The sequence below is a fragment of the Channa argus genome, chromosome 10, assembly GCF_033026475.1.
Source record: "Channa argus isolate prfri chromosome 10, Channa argus male v1.0, whole genome shotgun sequence".
Taxonomy (NCBI): Eukaryota; Metazoa; Chordata; class Actinopteri; order Anabantiformes; family Channidae; genus Channa; species Channa argus.
In genome coordinates this window covers 18578106-18593708 of record NC_090206.1, presented here as the reverse complement: position 1 = coordinate 18593708, position 15603 = coordinate 18578106, and the positions used below count along the sequence as shown (strand labels likewise).

Sequence of the window (15603 nt, the reverse complement as noted above, 5' to 3'; positions counted from 1 at the left end):
ATCAAGGAAGCAAGACATGTTCATAATGCATCTAAAACTCTGTAACTTAATCTTATTATCTTCCTTCTCCGTTGACATGTCTAATGTAATGATTTGTCAGCAGAATGTGACAGTGCACTGGCCTTGAAGTACCCCTACAATGTGTCACCCTGGCAGAGTGGATAGATAGGAGTTGATTGACTCTCCTTATTCTGTATTAGGGACCATCAGTGCCTCGGAGATGATGTACACATCCCTGAATGCTGGCAGACAGTCCTGGCTCACACCATTCATCCAAGCTCAATATGAATCCTTGCAATTCCACACTTATTTTCATCTCTGTGCACCCAGCATACAAACATGGATACAATACATACAAATGGATAGACAGTGTCAGTTATCCCCTCTGTCTCCTGCTCCCTGCACAATAGTGTCATTTATCATCCAACCAGTAAATGTGTGTAAAGTCCTTGTACATGTACAAACACGCACGTTTGCATGCAATCTATCTCTTGCTCACTCTATCTCATTTGCCTACTGTATTCATAAGGCTGGTAGACAGAGGTCACTTTTGTATATCAGGTCAGCTTCATCAGATTCAGAAAGACATCAGAGCCACCCCACGACCATACCCTGTATAACAATGAGATGAAGAGGACAATGAAAGACAATAATGAACATTGGCTCAGTGAAAACAGATTGAGCCCCAGAAAGCTTGGCAAAGGTCTGCTTTTAAAGGCCTGACAGCCTGACAAAGCTATTCATTGCTATTGTTGGCTGGCAACAGAAGTAGCAAGGAAAGGGCAGCCCTTGTTTGTGTGGGAAACAGTCAGGCACGTGTGTTCTGGGCTTCAGGGGCCTGGTTGGATTGTGTTTGCGTTTAGTTTGGCACTATAGGACTTTCACCCCCCCCCCAGTTCTTTTTTAATAGCATCCTGGCAAAGTGCATATTTTACCTCACACACATTGTTTAAATTATGACATAGCTTTGCCCATGACCTTGCTGCCATTGACTCAAGTTGATTCTCCTTTGGTGTTTTTAAAACTCACTCATAGCCTCTTTGCTTCTGGGAGAGGGCTTAACTAGCATAATGATGGCATTTGGTCCCATGCCCCCACAGTTCTTGCCAATGGTGCACAAGCAGGCCAAACAATGCCCAGATTATTAATAAGCGGTTGTAAACTTGAATAGTTTATGGTGTAATCAACTGGTACACATTTAGGGTGTTGCTCATAACAGTTCAGTGGCAAAGTTGCTGTGATCCAGTAGTTTAGGAGCATAATACTGTAGTGACTTATTGAATGTATTCTTAGCATATTAATTATGCTACTTATGTGACTGCAGTGTCATTGCATCTCAAGATTGTACATGGAGCCTACATGATTGTTTAATTGTAATGTAGAGCAGTGATATTTAGTGTATTACACTCTGTTGTAATTTGTGCAGCAGCATTATTCGAGTTGTACATTATTATTATTATTATTATTATTATTATTATTATTATTACCCTCTTCATTGCAGTTACAAAATATAAGGGGGCTGAAATCTCATCTAAAATAATGCACTACAGAAAACTCTTCTGTGTTGTTGGGGAGGGTCTTTGAATATAGACAAGTTCTAGTGATTGACAGCGTTGTTATTGTTGCATTACACATAAATGTGGGCAATTTCTGAGTGGAACTGTGTCCAAAGACATCCTTATCAAGATTTCTTACTTACAATAAAAGGGATTTAGTGGGTTTCCAGGAATTTGGATTAATGCTTAGCAGCTGTACTCTCCAAGCTCTCTAAGCATCTTCTTTTGTCTGGCTACTTTCGACTTATTTTTGTTGTACAGTGCTGGAATATCTTGTGTTCCCTTGTTGCTTAATCGGACCATAGTGGGAAGTTCCCTGTTGTCCTAATACTGTGGCATGTCCGTGTCTTCCTCTACATGCATAGCCAGAGGGAGAAAGAATTGACATAGGTGGATCTGGATACGTACATAGGTTGAGAAATCAAACCAGCAGTAAGAACAGATTTGGTGCAGAGACGCTTTTTTTGTCTACCTCTACCAGAACATACAATGTGATCGAGCGGCTCAAAAGGAGGGAGTCATCACTAAATGTTTAAGCTCGCCCAGTTTTTGGTGTGTGGTAAGCTAACTCTCGTCAGCAGATGATATGGCCCTGGGGGCTTGTTTTGCAGAATATCAGAGTGGCTTCTTAATGTTTAATGTCTGGCAGTGTATTTTATATTACCCCATCTCCTTTTCAAAAGGAAAAGCTAATGACTAACACTGCACCACGGCTGTTCATTTGTAATTAGTTTTGCCCTATGTTGTGTGCAAATGCATTACGTAGAATATCAAAGAAGTGGAGGGAAGTGTCCAGCATCTCTTGTATTTAAACTCGGCACGTCTTAATGAGTAAATGTGGGCACATCGGTTGTAGCACCCATTGGCTGACAAGCCAAATCATTAAAAAACATTTGTATTCATTTTAGCATTTGGGTTGGGAAGTAGAATCTCACACAAGTAAGTCAGCCTGGTTTATGTAATACAATTAATAAGGAATCAGTGTCATAGTCTATATTTGTCACTTGCGTTTAAGCAGAATTTTACTTGTCAGACAATAAATAATACATTTCCTCTTTATGATCCTGAATTAATTGATTTGGACTATAATATCAATAATAATGATTCTAATAGTATCTGTATTTTCTGTAAACACAGAATATAGTGGTTAGTCAAATGCATGAATCCTCAACATGGATGAAACTAGTCTCACAAATATATGTAGACAAAGGTTCTGCCATAAACAGTTGATTCTTTTCAGCTGCTTGTTGCTGAGGGTGTATTGTTACTCTACCTTCCCTATTAAAATACTTCACCGTTGTATTGGATTCCATTGTGGAGACTTCTTTAAAAACTTTTTTTTTAGTAGTACATTTTGGATTATTGTCATGTTGGAAAATTCCTCTCGTGCCAAACTTTTGGAGACAGAGTCATCTTTTCATTTAGTATTTGAGTTTACAAATATGGCTTCTTGGTGCCATCTATAAATGTCATCATTCATCCCTGCACCTTTTGCACTCACCCACTGTAGCTCCATATCAGCACACCCCTATCTTCATTTTTCACCACCGTGTCCCTGTGCAGTCACTGTGGGACTCTGTGGGACCTGGCTAAGCCTATGCCACACGTTGTTTTTCAACGTAACGTGGCATAAATTGTGCCTGGCATGACTTTTCAGGGACAGCTACAGCACCCTATACTATGGTGGGCTCATCCATACCTCCCGACCACTGGTTGGTGGCGTTTCAGGTCATATTCATTAGTCTACTGATTAGTCTCATTAGTCTACCCTGTGTCTTGGACCTCGTTTATGAAGTCTCACAATCATGTTTCTCAATTTTTCGGCTCACATACAACCATGCTACAGGTATAATCCAGGGCTGTGACGTCATAGGTTATTTTATTACCTCTTCCATGCACTTAGCCTTATGACTCACATGTGGAGTAGTTTTTGGTGGAGTGAACACAGGTAAACTGAATTCTGTTGCACTGAGGTTTTACTTTGTAGTCTATCTAACCTGTTTGTTTTTAATTACACACAAATGAATACAATTATTTTAAGATGGAACAAAATTGTAGCATTTCAGCATCTTGCAGCTGATTTTTGTTTATGCTGTAATTTTGAAGCTATTAATGTTTCCCTCTTTTGAAGTTGTAGTGAATTAAAAGAAATGTGTCACATCATACAATTCTAAAACACACTAGGTTGTCTCACAGTACTCAACGGCAAGGTTGTCAGCACTCGGCCCTACACTACTTCACCTCGCCATGGCAACAACCTTTCCACCAGGTTTCACAGGAGTGTCTCACACTAGCCTTGTTATTATTGTTTATCTCTCTTGTCAATCACCCAGATCACCACGATGCTCATCCATATGCATGGACCCATCATTACACTTGGTAATCCCATTGGCTGCAGGGTCTGGCAGTGCCCATGCCAGCCTTTGTTCTCTGCTGTAACAACAGGTGATTGTAGCAGCCTGGCACATTGTTGGACATCATTTGCATGGTTGAAAAGTGCACATGTGGGGCAAAGCGATAAGTATGGCTGTGCATTGGGCCTGTTGGATTAGAGCTTAAGCAGGAGAAACGGGGTCCCCCTTGGGCTTAATTGTAGTTTATTTTGGCACACAGCACATAACTCTCTCTGCATCAAATGCTAATTTAACAATGAAATGTGAAATACATTATGCTGATTTTGTAGAGCTGGAAAAATAAGACAGAAAAGGAGAAGTACTGAATAAACAACGTGAAGGCAGAGGAAAGAGGGAAGAGGCTTGGCTTGTTGTAATATCAAATGTGTTTCAGAATTGATGGCCAGGACCCAAGATACTACATGTACTTTTCACTGATCATCACCACACTGCTGATCTCTAGCCACAGGGTCCAGGCGAGGTACTCTGTCCTCAGGTTGAATATTGATTAAAACCACACGCGCACACACACACACACACACACACTTGCTCACTCAAATGCATACACACAGGCAAGTTCACACACAACACAGAACAACAGTTAAATTTTGATCAGGTGGAGTCCATGCAGTTTCTCCTCAGGCACACTGGGTGCTGTATTTTACACAGTAAAAATTAGTTTTCTGTTTTCACTTTCCAATTCTGTGTCTTTGTTTCTATGACAGATGGCACATCGCTCACAGAGACACTCTCCGACAGCAGACTCCACAAACAAATTAATTTGTATTATTGTTTTGTAGCTCTCTTCTTTTTTTGACTGACATATTGTCATATACCAGCATTGCATTAGCATGACTGTGTGAGAAGTGCAGTGAAGTTCATTCCCTTTTTTTGTACCTACACAAGTTTGTTTTAGCAAATGATTTGCATATGTGGATAGCAACAGATGATATGATACGTTTAATGATATATATACTTATCCATGTTTTATTATTGTATTAATTTATAATAACATTTTCAAGCAAATTTTCTGTTTCAGCAGTGTTTTCATTAGTTTTAGTTTAGTTTTTATTTGTTTTATTTCAGATTTTATTTTGACTTTTGGTCATTGGATTTTAAGCACTCTGACTTCCTGCAATAATGACAAAAACTGTAAAATGCAAGATAGTGATTCAATAATTGATTCATTTTGCTCAGTTATCCGCCAATCCTGGGGTTCGATTCCCAGCCCCTCCTGTTACAACAAAGTATCAATGAGCAAGATATTGAAGCCCAACTTAGTTGCTCACGCCAGCTGCATAGCAATTCCCCTATTGGTGTGTAAGTATGTGCATGAATGTCAGTGTGAATGAGTAGATGAGAAGCACTGTAAAGTGCTTCGGGTACCAGTGAGGTAGAATAGGGCTATATAAGTGCAGACCATTTACCATTTGACTAAAAATGTTAACAGGCGGACAGTCTCAGTTGCTCTTTCAGTTGCATTTTCACCACAATCAATTGATGTGCACTGCCTCCAGAGTTTTGAATTTCAGATAAAGTGTGGCATTACATTTTTCTTAAAGGCTTGCGTGTCACATGACATGAAACATGAAACACCAGTCTCAGTAAACAGATTGATGAGTGGTCATCCAATCTCTGGTCTTTTCAGTGTCTTAGGCTTTGCTGCTGCTGAAGACTTGACATTTTCCTTGTTGTTTTTTTGTGGATCTTTTACCATCGACAACATGTTTACTCTTCAATGATGATTTTTAAAAGACAGACTGACTATTCACGCAGCATAACTGTTTCACCATTACTTAGAAATAGTTCCACACACAGCTGCCCTGTTTTCTTCCTGACATCTTGATGTCACTTTATTTGACAAGGTCAGAGTATAGATTATGAATACTATATTGTTAAGGCTGTTGTAATTGCTACGGTACAGCATTTTGAGACACCCCACAATCCTAAATGGAACAATACACAGAGAGATAATTACAGTTATGTGTTTGTATAGTTTCTCATATTGCTTTGGTAAATAATTTACTTTGATTTATGAAGCTTTAAAAGCCAATAGTTTTCATGTGAGTTTTTCTTTTATTATAGACAATAACCCTGGTTCAGGTGTGCATATTTAAAAATACTCTCCGTATTCCCTTCTAAAAGACAAATTTAATGTCACACTAAGTCTGTCAGGTTTTCTAGGCCTAACACTCGAATTAATCCCTCTCTCTATCTCTCCCTCAGCCTTTTTCCTCTCTCACCATGTTTGTGTCTTTCTCTCAAGCTGCATTTTTCATTTAGTTTAATGCGATTTGAGAATCTGTCACACTCAGTTTGTTGCCTGTCAGTCTGTCACTGTAGTTTTGCTCATAGTGAGATTTGAGGTGTTTGTGTGGTTTTGCAGGGTGTAGATGCTTTAAGACTACGACAGCCTGTATGACTGATGTTCATTGTTCAACATATTTACCTTTGAGAGAGGAGTTGCCATTTGTTGTTTTGTTCTCTTTTTTTTCTTAGGTTACTCCTTTAATGTTGGGCTTCATTGTTTAAAATGTCAACCTACGCATATTAATGGGTGGTTTATTACGTTAAAGGAGTAATTGTTAAGGCTTTACATGTGAATAGTTTTTTTTTTTATGTTGTGCAATTATGAAACTGAAAATAGTACATTTGGAAGGCACGGCACTCTTTTGCTGAGCTCTATCTCTAAGCTGTCCTCATTCGTGTACACAAAAACATAACTTCATAGCCTTCGTTTCACATATTCAGTAACCAGTTTTGTGGTAGTAACCTTTGTTTTGAGAGACTCTTTCTACACCCACCCAAGAATTGCAAGTAAGTAGTGCAAATGTATTTTTTTTCTCTTCTGACTCTTAAGTGTAGTTTTAAAAATTGAAATCTTTTGAAATTGTGCATAATGTCTTTTTTGAAATCATCAAGGGCTGGTTTGGGGAAGTAAGCCTTGTTGAATGCTGAGAACCCCTCTCCGCTGTCTATTATTTTGTTATTGATTCAAACTGAAGTCTTCACAGCTTTGCCATGAGCCAGGTGGGGAGCCTGCTGAGGTGTCACGGCAGGGAGATGGCAATTCTGCATTGCTCTTCATCACAAAGCATGGGCAGAAGATTCTATGTCTCCCAAAATTTCTGAGATAATCAATTAAAAGGAGAAAATCACATCTGTCAAGCACATGGCAAACATGGCTTGTCTTTTGTTTTTGAAGTAGACCTCCCATAGGCCTCACATAGAAGACCACAGTTAATGCAGATCATCCTTTAGACATTGGCTGATAGTTTGTATTATACCCAGTTAATTGAACATGTTACAGCTCTGAGAAAAGGTTTATTGATTAACCTTTCTTAGACTATTTACTAAGGTTCATTGTTCTTCTTTATCGTTTACATTAGTGAATAGAGAAATGGTGAAGATAAGGAGAGATAGAGACTTGCACATACATTTATTGCATATGCTTATACAGAGTATATGCTTGCTTCCATATGTAGAACACTGCATACCATCATTGACTACAGTGTCATCAGCAACTGCTGTTTTTACCATCATGCAGCATTGTAAACAATATGGTTGCGCTTACTTCCTAACACCACCAGCTTTAAACTGTATTAACTTGGCATGGGTTTGCAGATGCTGTGAGAACTGTGCGAACTCGATTCACTGGAAGCTGGTTGACAGCAGCAGAGATCAAAGTATGGTGGTGGAAGCCCTACAGATACTGTCATCCTCTACAAATGTTTAGTGAACCGTAACCTGTATCTCATTACTTTTACACTCTCCTTTACCCTTGCAACTACTTCCATTCCTCAAATACAGACTTGTCAGATTCTGAGTAGATGTAGTGTTTAACTTCAATTATTTCAAATTGATTTTGTTATTTCACCAAAACACTAGTAACAGTGTTATGAGGATCTCTAAGTCCTTGAGTTGACCTGCTGATAGTAAATCTATAATAAACATGGTATTTTGTGCAGTGATATCCTAATCTTTTTCAGAGCAGGATAACAACCAAAATACAATTTAGTATCCTGTTGGTGTTCTTTGAATTGTGTATTGACATGTTTTTACACTGATGGGAATAAATTGTGCTAGTGGATGTGTGCTTAGACTACCACTCTCCTTGAATATTGATCGATTCTGATTTGTCACACTGAGCACATGTTTGATTGATTGTTAAAACAATTTAGAATAACATCTAGGAATTGCAAAAGCCAGTGATTTTTTTTGACACTAGATAAACAATATACAGAAGAATATACACTACTGAAACTGTCAAAAGCTATGAGACAGCAAAGGAATAATAGATCTAACAATGAGGGCTTTAGCTGTTGTTTCAGAGCTGGGACAACTAAAGTACTCCAACCTTGAAAAGCCTATTGAAAGAAACACAATACTGAAAATTATTTCTTGTAGCCTAAACAGTATAGTTGCACAGTTCAACCTGGATTTTGATAGAAATCATGCAGTCACAATGTGTTGGTAATGTAATAAACATATTTTTTAAATCAAACTATTCCCATAATTTTACATTTGCATTAAACATGTATTTTACATATTTTCACACATTCAGTGTAGAAACTGCTTTCCTTTTCTTGACAAAGAGATACTAAGCAGGATTTGTAAGGTTTTAACCATGACAACTAAATTATGGTGTCAGTGTTTGATGTTGTGTTAGGGGATTGTTGTGTCTCGGTACATGTGCTGATATTTAGCGCCTTCGTCTTTGCCCATGGTGGTAAATGAATGTGTAGTGTTGTAAGCATACTTTCAGCAATCTCTCCTAGACTGCTGTGTGTGTCTGGTGGCCTGTGGTGCAGTCTGGCCCAGCATCATCACCCAGTCTCCCACATTGCCACACATATGGCGCTGCCTTTTATGTCAATTGTGCTCTGTGGGGTTTCTGATAATTAACAAGATGACAGACAAATTAAATGACAAGCACAAGGTGGATTTTATTTTCCTATTATCTTGTCTTCTTCCTGTGTGTTTCAGTTGTATCTTTTGGAATCTTATAGAATAATTTTATATCATTCATTGAATCTAATACTTATGCAATTTCAAAGGGGTCCGTTTTAGGAATGGCAAACTGACAGAAGCTTTTAGTTCCCTTTGTGTTTGTTGGTTGTGTGTGACCATGGAGTTCTGCATACCTAGGTTACTGAAGCTTTAAAAGACAGCTTCACTGAAGAAGGGAACATTCAGTTACAAAAATGGGCTTAAGTACATTCACCAATAAAGACGCTGCCAAGGACACCTTTTCCTCTTGCTATTCCAAATCAGACTGCTTAGCTTGAGCAGCACTATGTATGATTGAAATGACACCCCTAATATTTCATATGGGGATGGGATGCAATGAATAATAGCCTAAAATAACCAGATTTGAAACAGTATTATTAGTAACTATTGCAAAGGATAATTGATTTGCATTTTATTCTCATCCATGATACATTTACAAGCAGAATCTAACTGCTAATGTCTCTTAGTTTAAGAGCACAGTTGTATACACACTGTATACACTGTTTCTTATCAGTTTCCAGATCATATGGTCCAGCTAGGATTGATTCTCATATATAAAGGGGCCGGTATTCAGTTAAAACTCACACGTTAAAGCGTACTTGCATTAGAGCTTATTAGGTCTGGTAAATACAAATCCAATAAAATCTGTGTTTCTGATTAAAAATAATAAAAACTAGAGAATTATAAGTCTATTTTTGCTTTGGCACTTCTTGTAGAAGCCACCTTTTTTTTTTTTTTTTTACTCTTAAATGACTAATTAACAACATCTTATTTGTGTTCTGTATACAATGTATCGATTGCACAAAGGAAACACGTGTCCAGTGATAATTTTGTTGCAATGTGATCGTTACATTTCCAGTTACAAAACTGCTATTTTATATCATCTCCAGTCATTTATGCTTCTGCTGATAAGATAAGAATCCTTCATTATCATGGCACCATTGCTTGTTGCAGCTCCTAATTGAGGCTTCAGCAAAAGCAAGCAGCATTTGATATAATGGTTCCCTCCCAAACAGGAACGCCAGGGCTGCATTTTGGCTCACTTTTTATATTGCTGAATTCCCTGAGGGAAGGACAGAGATGTCATCATTAGTGAGCAGTTGACTCTGACCATGGTGCCCAATGACTGCTGAGGTCTATAGAGTGGTCAGTTAGGCTCGTGGCCCAGCAGCAATGTCTGCTCTCTGTTTTCCCTGTCTGGGTTCCCATCTGGCCACGTGACCCTGCACCAGTCTGCTCCTGCTGAATACATTTGAGGACCTAATGAGGAAGGAAGCTTTGTGAAGACCTGAAATAGGGCACATCTTCTCCTCTGAGTAAAAGTGAGGAAAAGTTGGTGCGGTCAATTTTATTAACTTGACTGACCTTCACACAAACAATTAACATTTACAGAAAACACAGCCCCTCCCATTATCATCCTCATCTCCACCTTAATCTTCAACCTCACAACTAACCGCATCATCTTTTCTGCCTTCTCCTACAAGGAACTATTAACAGGAAAGTAGCAAATTAACGACCGACTCATTACCTGTATTTTTAAGACAACTGCAAGCCGTTGTGGATTATGTTGTAGAAAATTGGACATCTGAAGGTCCCTCGCATGTTTGGTAATTGGGTTAGGGCTGCTACTGTCACAGTAAAGAGCCACGAGTGGCAGTCATTATATGAGCTTATCTACTCACTCTCATACCACACCATCTGCAAACCGCTTATGTTTTTTTCTAAAATCGGATGTAACACAGACAAATATATGGAATGGAAAATCTTTGCTTTTGTTAGAACCCAGAGGAACTTTTCTCTGTGTATTACTTTACAAATGTACAGCAAGCCTTGCATGTGAATACTTGTTTTTCTTTGGCTTTACAAATGTGCATCCAAGGGCACAAGTTCATGTACTACTTCATCACTCGCACTGTCGATATGAATAGACTGTTTCTTTTTTATTTTTAGTTTTTTTGTGCTGTTAGCTAACCACGTAAATTGAAGAGGAATTCATTCAGCAACTTCACTCTTAGCATGTATGGACTCCTGCTGTGTAATATTCCCTGTCTGTGAGATGATTTTTTTTTTTTTTTTTTCCTGACGTGGACAGAAAAGAGATTTGCATTAACTGTAGTTCTGTGTGTGTCTGTGTTTGTGTGTGCTCTCCCATTTGTAGAACCTGATAAAGAATCTGCCAGAGCAGAAAGAGCTGAGTGCGTTAGCGGAACTAAAGGGTGAATATGAAGAGCTAGTGGAGTCTGAGCAGTTTGGCATTGTGGTGAGTATAATTTCCTGGTTGCTATTGCATTGCCGCAAGAGAACACACAGTATGCACAATCATACTCTCAGCCTTCTACAATTAAACAATTGCAAGCATGCACAGTTGAGAAATTCCATTCTTTCTTCATTACTCACTTTGTTTGTCCCTGTATATCTTGCACAGACTCAGACATGCTTGCTGGACTTTCACACTTTGCTCAGTTTTCCTCCACCATTGTTTCAGACACAATTGTTTGTTTAGAGTGGGTGGACAGGGGTGTCTGCTGGGTTTTGAACAATGGTTTAACTGGGTCCAGGAAATTAAAATGTATAATTTATAGTGATGCATCTCCAAGTTGGAGCAATGGTAATTAATAAAATGTATTTATTTAATTTAAAAACAAATCCTCGCTTCCAAATGGCAGAGGCCATGATTTGAAGGAAAAAAAAAAATTTTTAGACTCCAGAAAAAAAAATAAAAAGTTCAATCATTTTTCATTAGGATTCAACATCTGCAACTCGGTGAATGCCAAATTTTGACATGAACTGTCAATGTTGTCTCATGATAAAATCATACCCTAAGGCTATGAAAACTATCTGTAATAAAGTTCTTTGAAAGGTGTGCAGTTGTAGTCAACTAGCATGGCGATGTACCAAATCCTCTTATTGATTTACAACGAATGACCAAAGTTCTGTCTCTTGCAAGTGGTATGAAATATAATATTGTGGGTAATAGCTTGTAAATTTTGAGTATAACCTTTAGAAATTAATCTTGATTTTCAGTCTTTCAATTACGTAGTTTCCTAGTTATCAGAGAAATGTTTAATGATTACTGTAGCATGAACAGCTGTAATTGATGAGATAAACACTAGGTTGTTCGTATATGTCACATCACTGCATGGCTATGTTACATCCTACAGGTGGAGGCCAGGGAATGATTTCCTATAGAGGAAGCACAAGCTATCAAATGCCCATGGTTTGTGTCATTTATGGTTCCTCAAAGCGATCAAACTAAGAAAGCTAGAGGAGTTTTATTGAGTACCAAAGCTGTTCATAAGACAAAAACACAATTCTGTTTGGCCGAACTCCATTTGGAGGTGTCTGTACACTAGTGACCTCACCCACTACCTGCTCCAGTAGCCTGTGTTCTTACTTTGATTGTGCCCAATACTGAGGATAAGAGCAGGTTTGAACTGCTGTACCTTAAATCACTTGTAGAAGACGGCAAGTACACCATCAAGCTTTTCTGACCTTTCCACTTAGTTACAGCTGTAATTACTTTTTAATTAACTTCTCTTGCCATCCATTTACCAAGTGAATTGGTAGTTTTATCTTTGAACTTAACTTTACAGAACAGCAAGATCATAGTTGTATGTTACACAGATTTACAAAAGAAATGTTCAATTAGACCCAGGGGTCGCAGATGTGCTTCATCGCCCTAGTTATTTTCTGTACTCGTTGGAAGGCTTTTTTTTTTTTTTTTTTTTTCCGGAGATCTAATGAAGCATTGGGTGTCAGTTTTCCTCATGATCTCGCCAGTGTTGTGATTATATACCTCCCCCCGAATGAAGTAGCTCCTCGGTGTGAAAGTATTTTGTTCCCCTGGGAAATAAGTCATGTACAAGCTTTTCTCTGCCACAACTATCTCCAGCACCCTCACTTATATTGTGATTTCTACTTATTGTATACAAATCAATTCATGTGAGGAAAAGGGGAGGAGTGTGTGTGTGTCTCCCCATTCTGTGTGTAAATAATTAAGGTGGGAGGAAGCGCTGGTGTTGGGGGTGTGGGTGTTATTTGACATACAACTTGCCCAAACACATGAATGCATTTGAGCAGTAATGAAACATTATGGGCTGGAACTGAAGGTTGCCTTTAAGCACTGGATTATGCAGCAATCTGTAGAATTTGTCTGTTGTTGCTGCTTTGCCACACGTCTTACAGCCAAAAGCCTACTGTATTTGGTTTTATTCCCTCCCATTTTCATTGCAGATGTCTTTTTTCCCCCCATTTTCCTTATTTCCCTATTTTTGTTTCAGGCATTAATGATTCCTCGTCAAGCCCGCAGTATTGATTTGGGCTATTAAAATTATGTAATGCATATCGATTTAAGTTAGAAGGCAAGCACAAAACCAGTTAATCCCATTTGTTAAAGAAGGTTTTTGATTTTAAGTTCATTAAAACTATCAGCAGTGAATACATTGGAGATTCAACATGACTGCGATGACAAGGTGGCTTCATATGCTTTTTTCTCGTCTTTATTTGCCTACATCACATTATGGAACGTTTTTGCGTGGACCTTCATCCTGGTCTCAGGTATCACGGAGATTGTGAGGTATCACCATGGTTGCATTTGCCTATATGCAGATTAATTTTGTTTACACAAGTTATTTTTGCAAGACACACACGGGCCTCTTTCCATTTGGCTGAACGAAGTGCAGCCTAAGCCACTTTGACACATGCATTGCAACCTAGAGGTGCATTTAAAAATGCTAATGTGTATATGGCCTGGACATTACCTAGACTTTATCCTGTGAACCCTCTAATACAAACTCTGGATAATGTCCAAACGGGCCCATGTGAGGTTAAAGGAAGAGGATGGGCGTGTCGATGATTAGCAAACTAGTGCGGCTTCTTTTATTTATTTATTTTTTTGCTGACACAATGTGTTTTAAACAAAACACTGATTTATGCAGTGTCTCATTAGAGCATATATTGGGCTGCATTTTTCTTTCTGAACCCAACCTAAGCCCAAGGGTTTGGTGGCCGAACCCAATCGGAGCTGAATTGTGCTGTGTTTTTATTAGAATAAACACTGAAACAGAAGCCACTCTGTTTAATAGCACATTTTAATTAGAGAAAAGAGGAACATGGATTGATGTAGTATGCCTGTTATTCTAACCTACTGTACATTATGTGAACAAACCTGTCTATGCACCATGTGTGGACAGTATCTGGAAAGGATTCTCTAGACATTGTCCGCAGTTCATGTGGCGAAAAGTGTTTTCTACCTGTGCAAGCATAGGATAGGAAATTAATCCACTCTGCTCTGCACAGCCTTTTCCTTTCACTGCTCTGCTCTTCACTGCTACCATTTTGTATGCTCCACTCCACTGTACTCTATACTGTAGCTTTATTGCATACGTTTTTAGGGTGTATCATACCAATGATGGCATGTACACTTGAACTGTACATTGGGTGAGACCTTGTTAAATAAATACTTTTTTTTTTTTTGTCAGATGAGCTCAGTGAAGCTCCTACGACCACGTCTCAGTGGCATTATGTTCAAGCTTACCTTTGAGGAGCAGGTGAATAACATACGACCAGACATCATGAATGTGACATTTGCTTGCGAGGAGGTGAAGAAGAGTGAAGGCTTCAGCAGACTCCTGGAGATGGTGTTGCTCATTGGCAATTACATGAATGCTGGCTCAAGGAATGCCCAGACGTTTGGTTTCAACATCAGCTTCCTGTGCAAGGTAACACACTGTGATGGCACACAACACAGATGGAAAGCACATGGTGAAAATGTTTGAAATATGAACTGACATTATTACAAAAAGACTATGAAAGCGCTGGTTACATTTTGTTTGAAGACATCTAAAATATGACTACAGTGTGCTTTTCAAAATGCTGGTGCAAACACATTGCTTTCATATATACACAGCATCTAATCTAAGATCTAATTAATCAATTAAATAACATTTCTTCAATAAAACACATAACAAAGATTATAAGGCAGAGAACCTGAGCCAGCAAAGGCAGCATCCATGTCCACTGCCAGGTAAAATCACAGCATGCAAAGGTGTGAAAGAGAAGACTGGCAGCCATGTAAACATACTAAGCACAACAGAGCCCTTGAAGCAGACCTGTTCAGCTACAAGACAAGTTTTTTTTGTTTTTTTTGTTTTTTTTTTAGCTCTGTGTTCTGAAAGGGAGTTTTCTTAAGCTGAGGCATGAGAAGAGACTGTCAAACCAACTGTAGGCAAAGTGTTTTGAGTATAAAGCTTGGATTCTAAAATGGTACTTTTAGGTGGCAAGGTGCTTCTATGTGTAGATAGCTCTTGCTTTTAAAGTTATTACTAATTTGTATATAAATCATGTTTATACATTTGTAAGTGTGAATTTTTTTTTAATTCCAACTCAGACATCTAGCAGTAGCTTTTGTGTAAATACTAAACTACACTTCTTAAGCCAGAAATGAGCTCTGCATTCTCTCGGTATTGAAGGTGAGGTATAGTGATAATAATATTCTGCATTATTATATGCATATCCTCAAACAATTAGATAAATTATTGTCAGCGCCTAAATATCTGGGGCTTCAGTATATTAACAGTTTCTGTAATTTTTTGGGAATATGTGACCTACAGTAAATGCCTGACTTTCTTCAACGGCATATTCTT

At 38.5% G+C, this 15603-nt stretch overlaps 1 protein-coding gene across 8 annotated transcripts in view; it reads left to right on the top strand.

The window, feature by feature from the left end:
• diaph2 (diaphanous-related formin 2) overlaps positions 1-15603 on the top strand; it is a 352014-nt gene that overhangs the window by 201030 nt on the left and 135381 nt on the right. For all 8 annotated transcript variants that reach the window (XM_067517868.1, XM_067517862.1, XM_067517865.1 and 5 more), the window contains 2 exons: positions 11118-11219; positions 14440-14679. In XM_067517868.1, coding sequence (XP_067373969.1) covers positions 11118-11219; positions 14440-14679 — 342 coding nt within the window. The remainder of the gene's footprint in view (positions 1-11117; positions 11220-14439; positions 14680-15603) is intronic.